Here is an 18,337-nt window from a genome sequence, read left to right as displayed (position 1 = left end):
AAAGAAAAAAAAAGCGTTGCATTATTGATATGTCGGTGTTGCTGCAAGATGCGCGGTGTGTATATGCTGAACACATCATAACGCTCTTTCTTTCAGAGTGGCTGACCCCTCTGTTCTTTACTCTCATTGTCTCATTTCCAGCTGCTCCACCACTTTCGCTGAGGTTATTTCCCTGACAGAGCACATCCGTGTTCTTACAGCCAAATACATAGATTTCCTCTGGGATGAAAGCTTATTGAGCACATTGTCTGATATGCTTGGTATAACCATATTCCAGGAATATAGTGGAATCTATGGAGCGTAGCTCTCAGACAGATGTACTATTTTATAGATCTTTACTTACGATATATCTTTTCACAGACTCTGCCTGCAGTATCCAATACTTTTAGCTGCTTTAACTCCAGTGTTTTGTAAAGTCCTTGTCATCCGCAGTCTGCTTTTACCTTAATGTATCCAGCGGTAGGCCTTGAGCTGTGTAAAATGTTTCCCGCACTACAATAGGACGCATGCATTTAGGCATTAATCAGCACTGAAGACTCAAGACGCACGAATAAGCCAGAATGCTGCATTCAGCAAACCCAGGAGGAAGAAAGAAATGATACAATTTAATGTCAAATCTGCACACAGACCTCTTTCAACATGCAAACAGAATTCACAGAACATTGTACAGAATCTGGCTTTGACTCTATATGTGGAGCCATTGCAAAAAAACATACAGAATTGTTCAAACAAGACTTGTTGGCTTTCAGAACTGTCCGTTTGTGAAGAGAAATATTTCAAAGGATGCCAATGTGGAATTTGTAGAATTCCAACCCTGTATCACGGAATCCATGAGAATGGGGTATATGCACAGCTAGTGTTTCCAGCCAGACATTCTCAGTTTCATAATGTTCCTTTTACAGCATCAATGTTATAATGTAATTCAAATACATTCAGTTAAATAGACTTATGCCGAGTTCAGACTGCAAGAGTTTAGCCCAGATTTTTTGCCGACAGGTTTTGAGAAATCGCAGACAAATGCCTGAAATCAAAAGTGAATCGTTGCTCATTCATGTGAGTAACAATCACACAGTATGAACTATCAAAGACGCGATCTGAGAGAATCCCAGATGAGTCGCTGACACCCTTGAGATATTTGGCGTGCTAAATATTTGGGTCTGTCGGCGATTCAAATCATGCTGTGTGAAATGTGTTCTGATTGAAAATAACATTTGCGATTACCTGCAGCCAATGAGAGAGCTGCATCCGCTAGTATGGGTATCAGCAGGGAGAAGTTAAAAGCGCTCAATCTCAGTTTATTTGGATCCAAGAAAAGGAGGAAAACTATGGAAATTTGGCAGGAGCACACGCATCTGTTTGACATGTCATCTGAGCAACACCACAACTGGATCGATAAAGAATAAAATGTTGAGGAGAAATAAGTACATTTGCTACCCCACTAAAGGCATATGGTTGATAACCCAAGATACACTACGTGTTGTAGTTAAATCAATAGAGCATAATCATGCAACAGAACTCAAGAAGAAACAAAGCTTGAAAGAATAAATTACGTGGTTGTTTTAAACGACAGGCTTCAGCTACTGTTTAAACTCGTCTTTCTCCAACCAGGAGTACTTACATTTTCTCATTTTGCCGTCTGTTTCGCTCTATGGTTTCGCTACATGTGGAGAGCATCACCTTCCCGTATTTGTTGCAAATTACGTGACATCACTCGAACGGAGGAGCTTGGCCGGACATACCCCGGCCTGAACCAATCGCGTGGATCGAGCCATAAATATATTATACTTTTTGGAATCAAACACTTTGGACAATGCTTGAGCTAATTTATAAAACCTCGTAAAAGTGTGATTAAGACTTTTTAAATACCTTTTAAGCTTTAATTTTCTCTTAATTGATTAATCAACTTTTAATACATTTTAGGACCTCGCGGACATCCTTTTCCATGTCACTTCTCTTGTGTGTTTGATTGTGAGACAAAGTTTGGACAAAGTCAACGGCGATTCTTCCTACTGTAAAGTCATGCAGTGTGAAACCCCCTGTCGCCAATCCATCCTAAAATGTAAACACATCACTAACAGAATGCTACCCTAGATAGTCATGCAGTATGAAAACATCTGTGACACGCCATCAGTATCAGCAGGCTAATGCAGAAACTCAATTGAAAATACAAAAATTAATTGTACATATTTTAAAGACATGGAAAGGGAAAATGAAATTAAATGCAGTGCTTCTTTTTTCGATCTGAGACCCTCTTCACATTGTATATCTATCAGGCAGTGAGGATCACTGATTTCTAACGAAACCAGATCTTAAACGTGGCGATTTTATAAAGGAAAGACAGTTCACCGGAAACACTGAGGCTGGCTGGCTGAAATTAAAACTCCATGTGCACATACCCCATTGTTATATCTTACTTACCAGATTCAAAGTCATTATAAGGCAATTGAGGCATTTTTTTTTCTTTAAATGTATGAACATTAGGTGTCTTTTTGATAAAATACTGTATTATACTGTATGTAAAGGGTTAAAACAGCAGCAGATGCACTGTAGGGTTTATGTGGTGCTGAATATGGCTATTAAGCTTGTTAGTATAGCTCAATGTGAAACTGTTCATCAAAGCATTTTACACTAATTGTAAACCCTTACATCGCCTTACGCTTTCTTTCATTTTTTTTGGATTTTAACAGAACTTATGATTATTTAAGCAACAACTCCTTTTGTACACATAATAACCCACATTTAATGAACGCACAGTATACAGTGTCTGAAATATAAAATGTCAATAATATTTGCCTGGAATGAAAAATAAAAATACAAAGTTCATATACCCTGACAGAAAAACTGGCTTGGCTACATGATGACGTTGAAAGCAGAACTTTCCCGGCAGTCATCAATGATTTGCAAAGATTTAATACAAAAACACCTCACAAAAGTATACACAACTGACATGATTGATCAGTAACAGCACGCAGAAAAAAATGGAAACAACTAAGCCCTGTAAAAAATGATGTGAGTATGACTGAGGATTTGACAATAACACATTAATTGCAAAAATGTCCTTCGGGTGCTGTTACGCCACACTTTTATTCCCTCCGCTTCCTTTTGACTGACCTTTTGTGAGAGCTTGTCCAACAAATAAATTGTCCGTGGTCCATTACGCTGTGCTCTGATTGTTTCCCTTGATTTCCATGGAGGCCCTGTCCTTGCGTCCAGAGTATTCTCCGATAAAAGAGCCGTCCTCGTTGAAGTGAGCGTCCTCATCACAGTAGTCCACCATGCTGTCTCCGCTGTCTCCTCCTTTCAAGTCGCCATTCAATGAATGCTGGCTGCTTTTCAGCGGTTTCTCATCATTATCACTGTGTCAAGGAGAGAAACATGACTGAGTTTGGCCATCTTTGTTCTTGTTAGATTTGCTCGCTCTAAAGCTAATACAAAACCTTCTAGTGGATTTAGAGGATCTAGATAATTATTCACACATTTGGAATTTGTCACACTCATCCAAATCATTTTCTGTCATTATGTACTCACTTGCATCTGAACATGTGTGGTTTTATTGTTTTCTATGAAGGGCAGAATGAAAATGAGAAACACATTTTTGAAAAATATGTGCCTGTAAATTTACAAACACTGAGCAATCTCATACAGTAGTGCATACTTGCATTATAATACTTAATACTGTTCACAAATGATGGGTCAGTAAGATGTTTGTAACAAAATTAATGCAATTATCAATGCAATTATTATATAGGTTAATTTGAAGTCAGAATTATTAGCCCACCTGTCTATTTTTCCCCAATTAGTTTAACAGAGGGAAACACATTTCCAAACATAATAGTTTTAATAACTCATTTCTAATAACTGATTTATTTTATCTTTGTCATGATGACAGTAAATAATATTTGACTGGATATTTTTCAAGACACTTTTATACAGCTTAAACTGACATTTCAAGGCTTTACTAGGTTAAGTTATTGTATAATGATGGTTTGTTCTGTAGACTATTGAAAATATATATAGCTTAAAGGGGTTAATAATTTTGACCTTAAAATGGCTTTTATATTGAATGGCATATTAAAGTAATTTGGAGATAACTACCCCAGGTCTACGGCCCTTCAGGACTGAGTTTAGACATCCCTGGCCTATTGCATTTGTAAAAGTTTCCCTTTCAGATTCAAAATTTATGAGAACCTGTTATTTAAATTAATCATGCTGTAACCAATTTACCAAGATTAATTTACTCTTGTTTAGAATGCATCTAACTCATCATCATTGCTTTTTTTCTAAACATTAGGAAAATATGCTTATATGGCCATATATATATATATATATATATATATATATATATATATATATATATATATATATATATATATATATATATATATATATATATATATATATATATATATATACTAATATATTAATATTTACTAAACTATCTGTAACAGGCCAAGGATTTTTATTTTTTTTACAGTATTTTCAATAATATCTTTTTTTTTTTCTTTTGGAGAAAGTCTTATTTGTTGTATTTCACTCATTCATCCATTCATTCATTTTCTTCTCAGCTTAGTCCCTTTAATAATCCAGGGACGCCACACCGGAATGAACCGCCAATTTATCCAGCATGTTTTTACACAGCGGATACCCCTCCAGCCGCAGCCCATCTCTGGGAAGCATCCACACACACACACTCATTCACACTCATACACTACGGACAATTTAGCCCACCCAATTCACCTGTACCGCATGTCTTTAGACTGTGGGGAAAACAAGAGCACCCGGAGGAAACCCACGCAAATGCAGCGAGAACATGCAAACTCTACACAGAAATGCCAACTGGCGCAGCCGAAGCTCGAACCAGCGACATTCTTGCAGTGAGGCGACAGCACTACCACTATTTCGCCACTGCGTTGCCTTGTTGTATTTCAGCTAGAATAAAAAGTTTTTAAAAGCCATTTTGAGGTCAAAATTATTTTATCACACAAAAAAGATAATTTCTAAAAACGTGAGGCGCACCAAACGAAGCTTGGTGCGCTTTTTATGTCAACGACTGAATCAGCTGCGTACTGTGCCAGAGTGTTGCAGTTGATATTAATTTAATTTTAAAATATAATAATATTGTAATATTCAAGATTTTTGAGTCATACAGCACTGTTTAACTCAAAACAGCAACCACCATCATCAAAAGTCTCCGTAGTTGTCTTGACAACACAAACACTGCTTTCATTTGATTGTAGAATGAAAAACGCGACTGACGCAACACCCTTTTTCTGCTCAGAGTTGACTTTTTTTATCGGCGAGCGCTCAGTGTGCAACGGAAAAAACGTGATGCGCAGCAGGAGGTTAAAATGAGAGACATGCAGGGAGCATAAGCAGTGCACGAAATGCTCGCGGCCATTTGTAAATCTTTCAAAAAAGGTGTCTCACCAGGCAAAAAACGTGTTCGGAGTGATTGACCCCTTAAGCTATATATATATATATATATATATATATATATATATATATATATATATATATATATATATATATATATATATCGATTGTCTACAGAACTAACCATCATTATCCAATAACATACTTAATTACCCTAACCTGCCTATACCTAATTAACCTAGTTAAGTCTTTAAATGTCACTTTAAGCTGTATAGAAGTGTCTTGAACAATTTCTAGTCAAATCTCTTTTAATGTCATCACTTATCATCAAAGATAAAATAAATCAGTTATTAGAAATTAATTATTAAAAGTATTATGTCAAGAAATGTGTTTTTTCAGAAATTGGGGAAAAATAAAAAAGGGGGGCTAAGAATTCAAGGGGGCTAAAATTCTGACTTCAACACTATATATATATAAAAAACTGTCACTCCCATCAGTGCTTACCAAAGACAATACTCTCATGTTAATTTGCCCTGTTTAGTAAATCTGGGTCATAATACACTAAAGAGACTGTATTTAGCTCTTTATTATGCCAACAATTCAAATCTTGTTTACACCAAATGTAAGACCTAATGCCATTTTGCAGTCAATTATGTTAATTTCGGCGAAGGGACTAATTTTCAGCAAGTAATGACTTGGTCTTTTCACACAAATCTGCTTTTTGTCTTCAAAGACGCTGAACGCCATACATGTTCCCGTTGACACAAGGGTGAGTGAATAATCACAGAACTGTCATTATTGTGCGGATAACTCATTTAAAAGAGAAATCTCTCCAACATGAATCATTCCTGTTTCAAACACACAGTGCATGAAACCACCAGCCTCAACCCTGATGGAAAGGCTAATATTAGAGAAATATTCAAACTTGGGAGCATCTGAACATGCATTATCTTCACTCAAACGGTGACGCTCATGCATTCAGACACTGTTTGACTGCATAAAACAAGCTTTGTGTTTCAAACAGCGCAAGCACATCCAGAGTTCGACCTCATTTATCACTGAGCCGTCTTGGAGGATCAGCACAAAATATTTCAGATTTATAATTGTCAGTACAAACACTGGTCTCAATGAGATTATGAATTGGATCAGCGAATGATTAATGAAGCAAGAAATGCGTTTATTGTTGGCCTGAAGATAAGCGTCTTTCAGCTGTTTACTCGGGACTTATTGTTCGCTCGATCTCATTTTCATATTTTTACAGCGACGCCATTGTTTCTAATGGGCTACATGTGTACTAGCTACTCACAAAGCACCACGTGAAACAGGAACACATCAATGGCATTGATGTGTGAACAACATTGGTTTTGTTGTTATTGTTTAGCACATACGTGTGGTGGTTACTTTAGCTCGCTGCACGTCCACAGCTCGGGCTGGTTTGGTGCTGGCTTTCAAACCAAAGGAAAGAATGCAAAAATTAAAAGGAAACAGTGTCATTCGGCCACTATTTGAGCTGTGAGGGGTAAATGTTGGCTGTGGTTTTTAAATACCTGTATTCACAGAAGGTGTCATCATTTATGCCCTGGGACTCCAGGTCGGGGTGGAGGTCTTCCTTCTCTTTTACTGAAAACACACACACACACATTTTTTTCCAAAATTTATTATCATTCATTAATTTATTAATTTTCCTTTAGGCTTAATCTATTATTTATCAGGTGTCACCACAGCGGAACGAACCGCCAACTACTTCAGTATATGTTTTACATAGCAGATGCCCTTCCAGCCGCAGCCAAGTCCTGGGAAATATATATATATGTGTGTATATATGTTTGCTTGTTTTTTTTTGTTTTGTTTTTTTTTGTTATTAAATGATTATAAAGTATTTATTACAATATCAATGCTGAAAAATGTCTTTTTTGAAATATTTATTTAGATTGCTATGGTATTTTTTTTCTTTTTTGTATTTACTGTCTTTACTGAACACTTTCTACAGTAATTACTGTTCTTTAACTCTGTAAGTAACATATAGAACATATATTTTAGGGCAAGCCTATAACTGCTTTTCATGCCAGCTGCTTCATTGGCTTTCTTCATTAGTTTAGATTATTATACTGCTTCAGCAGACACATTCATATTAACACATGTAAATGAACACATTTGGCTCGTGCTGTTTCTGTACAGTAATTATAAAACATTCACAATTGTAGAGGTCACAGTGGTTTAGGAGATTCAGTGAAAAACACAACAATATTGCTGGGTAAAACCTTAAATCAAACCCAATTTACAGCACCCAACTAGCATGTGCACAATGTTCTAAATATAAATACACTAATGCATACCATGTGTTAAAGAGATGATCGAGGTGTGAAATTGATATGCACTGATTTTCCTTCTTACTTTCAGTGCTTTTTGTTGAACTTCTTAAATCTTTTGGCTTTTTCATTTTTTAAAATCAGGTGGGGCATACTGAGTAGCTCCTCCTCTTTTTAAAAATGATTGATAATGTTTTTATTTCCTACCACATTTTGGCTAACCTGAGTTCTTGAGCTTAAGCACATCTTACTCACGCCAGCCACAGTCTATAGACAATAGACAATACCAATGCACATAGACATACATATAGACAAACCAATGCAAATCACCACAGAAAATGAACCTATATGACCTAAATGATCTATCTATCTATCTATCTATCTATCTATCTATCTATCTATCTATCTATCTATCTATCTATCTATCTATCTATCTATCTATCTATCTATCTATCTATCTATCTATCTATCTATCTATCTATCTATCTATCTATCTATCTATCTATCTATCTATCTATCTATCTGTCCATCAATCAAACTATCTATCTATCTATCTATCTATCTATCTATCTATCTATCTATCTATCTATCTATCTATCTATCTATCTATCTATCTATCTATCTATCTATCTATCTATCTATCTATCTATCTATCTATCTATCTGTCCATCAATCAAACTATCTATCTATCTATCTATCTATCTATCTATCTATCTATCTATCTATCTATCTATCTATCTATCTATCTATCTATCTATCTATCTATCTATCTATCTATCTATCTATCTATCTATCTATCTATCTATCTATCTATCTATCTATCTATCTATCCATCCGTCAGTCAATCCGTCCGTCCATCCATCCGTCCGTCCGACCATCCATCCATCCATCCATCCATCCATCCATCCATCCATCCATCCATCCATGCCCATCCATCCGTCAGTCCATCAGTCCGTCCGTCCGTCCGTCCGTCCGTCTATCTGTCTATCTATCTATCTATCTATCTATCTATCTATCTATCTATCTATCTATCTATCTATCTATCTATCTATCTATCTATCTATCTATCTATCTATCTATCTATCTATCTATCTATCTATCTATCTATCTATCTGTCCATCAATCAAACTATCTATCTATCTATCTATCTATCTATCTATCTATCTATCTATCTATCTATCTATCTATCTATCTATCTATCTATCTATCTATCTATCTATCCATCCGTCAGTCAATCCGTCCGTCCATCCATCCGTCCGTCCGACCATCCATCCATCCATCCATCCATCCATCCATCCATCCATCCATCCATCCATCCATCCATCCATCCATCCATGCCCATCCATCCGTCAGTCCATCAGTCCGTCCGTCCGTCCGTCCGTCCGTCCGTCCGTCTATCTGTCTATCTATCTATCTATCTATCTATCTATCTATCTATCTATCTATCTATCTATCTATCTATCTATCTATCTATCTATCTATCTATCTATCTATCTATCTATCTATCTATCTATCTATCTATTCATCCATCCACCCATCCATCCATCCATGTCCATCCATCCATCCATCCATCCATCCAAGTCTATGTATTCGTCCATCCATCCATCCATCCATCCATCCACCCAACTAACTATCTATCCATCCATCCATGTCAATCCATCCATCTATCCATCCATCCATCCATCCATCCATCCATCCATCCATCCATCCATCCATCCATCCATCCATCCATCCATCTAAAACCAAATTCAAATCCAACACAAATTAAGGTGTTTATCATGTCATTTGCATGTATTTCAATGTGTCAGATTTCTACAGTATGGGAGTGCACAGTGATGTCATATAACATCTTTTTGAATTTTACATGCACTAAATGCAAATTGTGACATTGTTTTGGGACACACTAGCTTATAGAAAAAAATAATTAAAATGTTGACACTATTACCCAAAAATGCGAGAGGGTGCTCGCTGCAGAGCCATTTGAGCAGAGCTGAGCTCCAGCGAGGGGGAGCATGAGCTCTCGTTCTGCCTCCTGTAAGCTGTTTTAATGCGTACACCAACCCCACCCCTAACCCTACCCCCAGTGACATCACTCGTAGAAGAAGTGCAAAAAAGGTGGAGCTCAAGCTTAAGCTCCCCCTCGCTGGAGCTCAGCTCGCCCAAATGGCTCTGCAGCGAGCACCACTTGAAAAATGCTGACCTCTTTAAAAGAAATTCTCAAGTTCTCATTCATAAAAGAACTCTGCATGTTTCCAAAGCAGCTGATGTGTCTCATTGTGTAGTAGGAATACCTGAGTATTTGCCGCCTTTGTTTCGGTTGACAAAGCACGCTATGAGCACAATGAGGGTGAGAAGCGCTATGGCACACATGAGTCCGATGAACCATCCCTGGTTTGAGATGCTTCCATGAATGCTGGCCAGACCTGTAAAAGACAAATCAACCCTTAATTTGACACTTCATTCAATGATTCAATGTTGACATCCACCGAGAACATCTGACACTAAATGAGAGATACCAGGCAAACTCTCAAATGGAAATGTTCCCATATTAATATTAAAATGCCAGACTGCATGTCTAATTAATCGACAGCAGAGGCTGATAAAGCATAATTCTTTTATAAAGTCCACCGAACACATGCTCTGGGATGGACACGAAGCACACCACGCATGATAATTTGATCACAGGATGCTGTTTGCACTCTTGATGAGAAAGAAGAGACAAGAAGAAGATTTCAGTTTGTATGTCTGTCATCTCGGAGACTATATGTTCTCCTCACCTTTGGCCCTGGTCCTGATAACGTCTTCGAAAATACTAGAATTATCAACCCAGCTTTTTGTCATAAGACGCACTGTGTATTCGGTTCCAGGTTCGAGCCCTTCAATGATGTGGAAAGTCTTAGAAGAGTTTAGCATGTCGGATATCTTCCAGTTACCTTCACCTACACAGGATGTACATAGTGGGTGAAGGGGTGTTAGTAGACTACAAAATCTCTACAATAAATATGGGTCAAAGACATTTTGTTTTAGTTTACAAAAGAGATTTTACATACTGTATGTGTAATTCATATAATTCATACATGCATGTACTGTACCAAATGTCAAAACATAGATTAAATAATTGTTTAACAAGCTTTAGATAATTTATTATCTTACATTTAAATGTGACCTCTTTAATTGATATCTGATATCCCGAAGACAAAAAATGAAATGTCATTCAGTCTAATGATAGTTTATACACTAAAATGTATTCAAATATCAATAAATATAAACATATATAGAGTAATTTTTTTCTTTTCTTTTCAATTCTTCATACTTGGCCATTAGCCATCAAACCACTTGTTTTTTTTTTTTTTGGTACTTGGTTTTGGTGTGACAGAAATACAATTTAAAATACAGTAAATCGCAAATACAGTAAATTTTTTTACATGAATGCATGTATATTTATATAAAACATTAAAGTTAACATTTAGCATTTAACAAGCTTTCTATGTATATAAAAACACTTTTATAAAATTAATTTAACATAAAAATGTCTTTGACCCATACAGAGAAGTACCATACTGTTTATCTAAATTTAACTGAGAGTTACTAATTTGTTAGAGTAAAATAACAATAAAAATGTTTTATACATTTTAATAAACCCCTTGACAGCCTATTAATTAGGGCTGGGCAATATATGTGTCTGGTTCTCGAATCTGATTGGCTGATAGCTGTGCAATATTCTATAATAACAGCACTCGTACAGCCTCCTTACCCTTCAGTATTACTCCACCCACATAGAGTGACAGCAGATCAATAAACTCACTACAGTTTGACAAATGTTGCAGCTGTTGGAAAACATAATGTACTTTTGAGGGTTTTTAGATGAGAATGTAGTTGTTTAGATTACAATTATGCAGTTTATTTAAATGGATAGTCCCTACTTGAAATATTTATAACTTCAGAGATCGGCGGCCATCAGCCCGTTACCGCCCCATTCACACGGGGCTTCAGCGTCAACGCTTGACTGAAGGCGTGTCTGAAGTTGGGGCTGAAGTGTTCGTCATAGAAGCGTCAGCCAATGAAATTCAGTCAGCAATAGGCCACTGTCTGAGCTGGTGTATTTGCATACAGAGATCTGATTGGCTGACGCTTCCGTCGGCACTTAAAAATTTGAACTAGTCTTTAGGAAATATCTCTAAACTGATGACATTTCATGCCGTTCATCATTATAATCTTAAAGCGTGAGCAAAATGACCTGTTTTTACTTTAGACATTACGCTAGAGAATCCTTTAAACATTAGCTCTAAAGTGACGTGTCAAAAAGCATTGATTTCTGCTGTTCTGACGGTCAACTGCAGATGTGAATGAATGATGGAAGAAAGTAGTTTCTCTAACAAAAGGATTTTTGAGACTCTCAGTGTTTGATTTCTTTTTGTATATACACGATTATGCTGTCGAACTGTTGTATAAACACAATATACACACTGTATATTGTCACTGGTGGGATATATAAATATATATATTTAAATGTGCTACATTACATAATCTGACTTTTCATTCTATGCATTATAAATAGGTAGTTGGAAAAATACCAACAAATGTAGGTTGGTCTATCTTAATTTATTTTTTAATATTTTACTATTTGTAAAAAGTTTACAGTTCATATTTAGAAATACCAGTAGGATTTGCATTAAATCTATATTCACTGAATCTAATCAAGAATTGACAACCAAATCAAGGATCTAATTTATTTAAAGTAAAAGCTCATGAAACTGAATCGAACAGAATCGAAATATATCTAAATTAATACCCAGCCCTACGAATACTAAATTATTATGTATAATACAAATTTTAATATTTATATGTCTTAATATTCGTAACTTAAAAAAATGCTGGGTAGTTTCAACTCAAATGTGGGTAAAATTGTCTGTAGTTTACCCAAGTTTGAGCTGAAACAACTTAGCATATTTTATTTTAAATCAAAATATCTATTAATAAATGTAAAGAAAACACTAATCAAATCAATAATTGTTAACTGTCTTATGTTAAATTCACTTTAAACACTAAACAAATACTACAGAGAATTTCGATATAATACTGCACCTCAAGGCTTTATTTACAAGAACAAGCATGGAGAACAGTAAGAAGAGCTTACGGTTGTTCATAAAGGCAACATATAACTCTGACTCCGTCTGTTCTGTGCCTGGAATCCAGCTGATATTTGCATAGTTGTGACTAACTGAGGTGCTAATATTCAACACCGCTGAGAGAAGAGAGAAATGACAGAGGGTTAGTACTGTAAATGACATGAGAAAGGGTTGCTTGTTAGACTTGAAAGGGAAAGAATGTCTTTTTTCTATTCACTGTAACATATGGAGGTTCCAAGAGAGTACTTCAATGAAATGTGGCGTAGTTACATATTTTCTCATTTGTGATGGAGATGAAATGTGCACAAATGAAATGGGAGACACTATTCTAACTATAGGTGCAAAATTGTTCTTTTCATGCTCATGGTGACATTCGATTGGTGCAAAAGCTTTCTCCACAAGATGGAATATTGCAACATTATGTTGTATCAATCAATCAATCAATCAATCAATCAATCAATCAATCAATCAATCAATCAATCAATCAATCAATCAGCAGCAAGCTAATCCTTGTAGATTGCTGGTAAACACGAAGATCGATATAGAACTACAAATCTGCCATTCGGGGAATTCAAGAGGATCCTAAACCCCTGACTATTTAGAGGATTTCGGAGGCACCCCTAGCCATATGGGGGGTTTGGGAGGATCTGGCGTCCCTGGCCATTCAGGAGGATCTGGCAGCCCTGGTAGTAACAGAGGATCTGGCAGCTCTGGCAGTAACGGATTTTCCATCACTGCCAGATCTCCGAGACCCCAGATCCTCCCGAATCCACCGAATGACCAGGGGCGCCAGATCCTCCTGAATCCCCCAATTGGTCAGGAGCGCCAGTTCCTCCCAAAGCCTCTGAATAGCCAGAGGCGCTATTTCCTCCAGAATCCCCTGAATGGAGGATGCCAGAACCTCCCAAATTCCCCGAATGGCGGATTTGTTGTTCTATATCGATCTGCGTGTTTACCACCAATCTACAAGGAGATTGCTGATGATTGTGACACAATCAAATATCATTATAGAAAAACCACATGAGCTTCAAATTTGCAATAACATGTTTGCAAAAAAACATGCAAAACAAAAATTTAAAAAGATATCACTTTTTCATAACTCATTCTATGTGTGAAGCTCATATGGTCGTGTTACAAAACTATATTATAATAAAATGTTTAAATATAATGTTATATAATCTAATATATACATTTGATTTGTTTTAAAAAAATCTATGTACATATATATCAGATGTACATCAGTGAAGAAGAAAACCTAGAGCTTTTACACAAATTCAAACAAGTAATTACCGGTTTAACAGAGACAAGGACATTTTTTTTTACTACTAAGGAGCTTGTAATTACTGTAATTTTGCCAGCTTTACACATTAAATGTGTTTTGACTGGCTTGAATTTTGTTACGACGCACACCAATTTCACTTTGAGTGTGGTCAGACTAATTACTTGTCATCAGAAACCTGAGAGTCGCGGCTGGATAGGACACAGCATTCAGAAATTAACGTGATGGGATGTCACAAACAAATGGCGGATGTTCAGATACTGGAATGGAGAGCGATTTAATTTCCATCAGAAACATAGCTGCGAGTCTTCTGTAATTAAATGACTAATTAACGACCTGAAATAATGATGTGCTCGTTACACTGGGCGAAAGAAGAAATAATAAGAGATAATTTTAGACGGTGTCGCAGAGTAATAATTACGCAGTCGCCGAGTTCTGAAAGAGCTGAACACAACCAACGCGCCTTTCTATTCAGGAAGCCAAAAGTATTCGACTTGGACAATTGCTACCTACACGGCATGCCACCGGAGCTGTATCAATCACAGATAACTTGTGTTTTCATCACCTTCAGGTGTAGCAATTAGGCAGACTGTTGTCTGCTGTCAAAACTCATTACCACACATCTCAATCACACAACTCCTCTCCCTTTGGGCAAAAACATGCAAATGGAACACATTTATTCTCAGGCTCTTTTCAGGAATCCATCTGCACCCAAGGACCGAGTCTGTCCTGCCCAGCGCTGCATGCTTGAATGACATCCTCTAATCGGGATGCCTTTCCATCCACCCTGTTATTCTAGAAATTGCGTTAATCATTGGTGCGGTGTGACACCTTTGCTTGACACAGAAATGACGCTATAAATATTGAGCGAGCTGGCTGGAGGTTTGTCAGTCTGCATCTGCCTCCACAGCGGGAGGGAGAAAAGCTCACGCTACGTGTGTCCTGCAAGACTGCTCTCAAAAGCGGAGGAATGAAGGTGTTGAATTTAAACGGCTTCCTCTTATTCACTTAGCAGCCGTTTAGAACTGTTCCTCTGTGCTTCAATAAGGCACGACAAATCAGATTTTGACACTTGGCCACATACACATTACTGTTTGGGGTCAGTAAAATTGTTTTATAAAATGTCCTTTTTGTAATACCTTTACAAAAAAGTAACCTTGAAGTGTAATAAATTGAGTTTATTTAAAGGTGCAGCAGGTGACTGATTCAGTAACATTTTTGTTAAGCTGGTTGAAAGTCTCCTCACATTCCAATAGTAATGGTTAAAGTAAATGATCTAAATGTGTTTATATGCAATTTTATATTCTGGGTAAGGCAAAAGACAAAAAAAAAAAAATAAATAAAATAAATAAATATATTATATATATATATATATATATATATATATATATATATATATATATATATATATATATATATATATATATATATATATATATCTTTCAATTAAAATTTGTCAGGCTGAAAATTCCTATAATTCTGATAAGTAGCCCAAACTGTCTGTAAAGAAATGTAGATTTGTTCATCTGCACACCTGTTTACGCAGAGCTGTCATTTGCATGTGCAGCATTTTTTTCAACACCTTTCTAAACATAATAGTTTTAATAACTCATCTCTAGTAACTGATTTATTTTATTTTATCTTTGCCATGATGACAGTAAATAATATTTGACTAGATATTTTTCAAGACACCTCTTTAAGACACCTTAACTAGGTTAATTAGGTTAACTAGGCAGGTTAGGGTAATTAGGCAAGTTGCTGTATAACAATGGTTTGTTCTGTAGACTATCAAAAAAAAAAATAGCTTAAAGGGGCTAATAATTTTGACGTTAAAATGGCTCATAAAAAATAAAACTGCTTTTATTCTAGCTGAAATAAAACAAAAAATTATTTTTACAGAAGAAAAAAATGTGTTAAACATCATTTGGGAAAAAATAAAAAAAAAAAATAAAAAAAAAGGGCGGCGAATAATTCTGACTTTAACTGTACATATAGGTTATGTGTATTAGATAGCCTACTCTGCAAATAATACTTCATATGAATGCCATCCTTGTGAATTCATATACATATGAACTGAAAAAAGTAAGAATATTGTTTTATTCAACCACCAAATTATCACATTAGAAAGACTTCTGTAGAATTTTGTAATAGTGACACTAAGCTTTGTTGACACAAGAATCAATTGCACTTTCATATGTAGAGAAACTTCTATATTACAACATGTACTGTATTTTTGAACACATAAAATAAGATTATAAAAACATTTAAAAGTCTTACTGACCCCAAACTTTTGAACAGTTCTGCAGAGCACATTGCTTGACCAAAGCAAATTCAACATGGGAATAAATGTGTTTCCATTAACAACATAATTGACTAGAACACAGGCATAAAAAAAAGCCCATTTTGTTCCTCATTTGCTCATTCAGACTTCTTGTTATGTGGTTTAGTACCTATAGAAGAAAGAGTAGCATTAGCCACAGGGGAAACAGTGGTTTTTCTTGGAGGAAATCGTGAGCTGGATTTTCCTGGAAAAAAAAATACATTTTTGTAATTTATTCTTTTTAAAGGAGCTGAACTATTTCTAGGAAAGTGATGAGACTAAGCAAGAGTTAGCTCTACTAAATAAGAGGGTGCTATACATGTAGGTGAAAAATAAAAACTGCCTTTGTTAGCTCAACCATAATGCAGCATTATACAAGAAGGAATTGGGATGGAATTGAGCTAGATTAAATGGAATAAATCAATTAGTTACAGCTATGACTATGAAGCAGATGACAGTTTAATAATGAGATTGATCTAATTTAGCAACTATATGCTAAATCTATGCTCTCAGCAATGCTCACGCAAGGATATAGGGCAAAGAAAAGCATTATGCGGCTACAGTATATGAAAATGAAATGATTACCCCATTATGAACACATGCATTTTGAAGATAGAGCTCTATAATATGGCTAGAATTGTATCCTCTATTCTAGTGCTAGCTAGCTCTAATGCTAAAGAAAACAAGACTTCATACTGATGTTGAAAGAGGCCACATCTGTTGAAGCTGGCAAAACAAAAGCAATAAAGCAGTGAAAAAGACATATTGCAAGGAACGATGGGAAGACACTGAAATCATGACAACTTTAGTTCATAAGACAGCTTGTTTATAAGACAGCAGTGCCTTTTACCCAAGCATTAAAGCGAGTATGCAATAGCAAGAAACCTGGGAAATTTCATTTCAAAATATGATGTAATATTTTTAAATGCCTCACTAGAGATGTGTAGGTATTACAGAAGGGATGAAAAGTCAAGTTTTTTATGATGCCAGCATGGTATTGGATTAAAAAAATATATATAAAAATTATTTTGAAAATTATATATTTATGCATTTAACATCATAGGTAGGTGCTGTTGAAGCCCCATTTTCAGTTTAACAGAGAGATTTTTTTCAACACATTTCTAAAGATCATAGTTTTAATAACTCATATCTAATAACTAATTGATTTTGTCTTTGCCATGATGACAATAAAAAAATATTTGACTAGATATTTTTCAAGACACTTCTATACAGTTTAAAGTGTCATTTAAAGGCTTAACTAGGTTAATTAGGTTAACTAGGCAGGTTAGAGTAATTAGGCAAGTTGTTGTATAATAATGGTTTGTTCTGTAGATATGAAAAAAATGCTAAAAGGGGCTAATAATTTTGAACATAAAATGTTTTTTTTTTTTTTTTTTTTTTTTTTTATTGACTCATTTTACATGCCAAAATAAAAACAATAAGACTATTATCAGACATACTGTAAAAATCTCTTTGCTCTGTTAAACATCATTTGGAAAATATTTAAAAAGAAAAAAATAATTCTGACTTCAACTTTAATACCAATGTACTGTACATTTAGGAATACAATGGATTCACTATTGTTAATAATTTTCCACTACATTTACATTTAGTCGTAAAGCAGACGTTTTGTCCAACACGACTCTACAATTGAGGAGGTATTCAGCAATTTAACAAGATAAGGCAATACATACAAGAAGTGCTATTTATTTAAAGTAACTTGTTTGTGCTCAGAAAATTTAGTGCTAGTAAGAGAGGGAGAGAGAGAAAGAGAAAGAGAAAAAAGTGCTTATATATATAGTCAGTCACCCCCTGGTTTCACTGGGGTTCGTGACATAAAATTTAAGTAAAAACTACAATACTTTAAAAGGAAAACATTAACCTTCTCCAATGTCCTCTTTTCCCTAACTGTTCTTCAAATCAACTC

The 18,337-nt window shown here is 35.5% G+C and overlaps 1 protein-coding gene across 48 annotated transcripts in view; it reads right to left on the bottom strand.

The window, feature by feature from the left end:
* Positions 1-585: 585 nt before the first annotated feature.
* chl1b (cell adhesion molecule L1-like b) overlaps positions 586-18,337 on the bottom strand; it is a 168,569-nt gene continuing 150,817 nt past the window's right edge. For 8 of the 48 annotated variants that reach the window (XM_073954476.1, XM_073954479.1, XM_073954477.1 and 5 more), the window contains 3 exons: positions 9,974-10,105; positions 6,921-6,993; positions 586-3,356 (listed from right to left, as the gene is read on the bottom strand). In XM_073954476.1, coding sequence (XP_073810577.1) covers positions 3,155-3,356; positions 6,921-6,993; positions 9,974-10,105 — 407 coding nt within the window. In that variant the 3' untranslated portion in view covers positions 586-3,154. Of the gene's footprint in view, positions 3,357-6,761; positions 6,819-6,920; positions 6,994-9,973; positions 10,106-10,459; positions 10,622-12,819; positions 12,928-16,540; positions 16,616-17,106; positions 17,137-18,337 lie in introns of all 48 variants that reach the window. The other 40 variants (XM_017356687.3, XM_073954456.1, XM_073954455.1 and 37 more) reach the window with 11 other exon arrangements.

The sequence above is a fragment of the Danio rerio genome, chromosome 6 (genome assembly GCF_049306965.1).
Source record: "Danio rerio strain Tuebingen ecotype United States chromosome 6, GRCz12tu, whole genome shotgun sequence".
NCBI lineage: Eukaryota > Metazoa > Chordata > Actinopteri > Cypriniformes > Danionidae > Danio > Danio rerio.
Note: the sequence above shows the minus strand (reverse complement) of the source record. Positions and strands in the feature narration are given on the sequence as shown.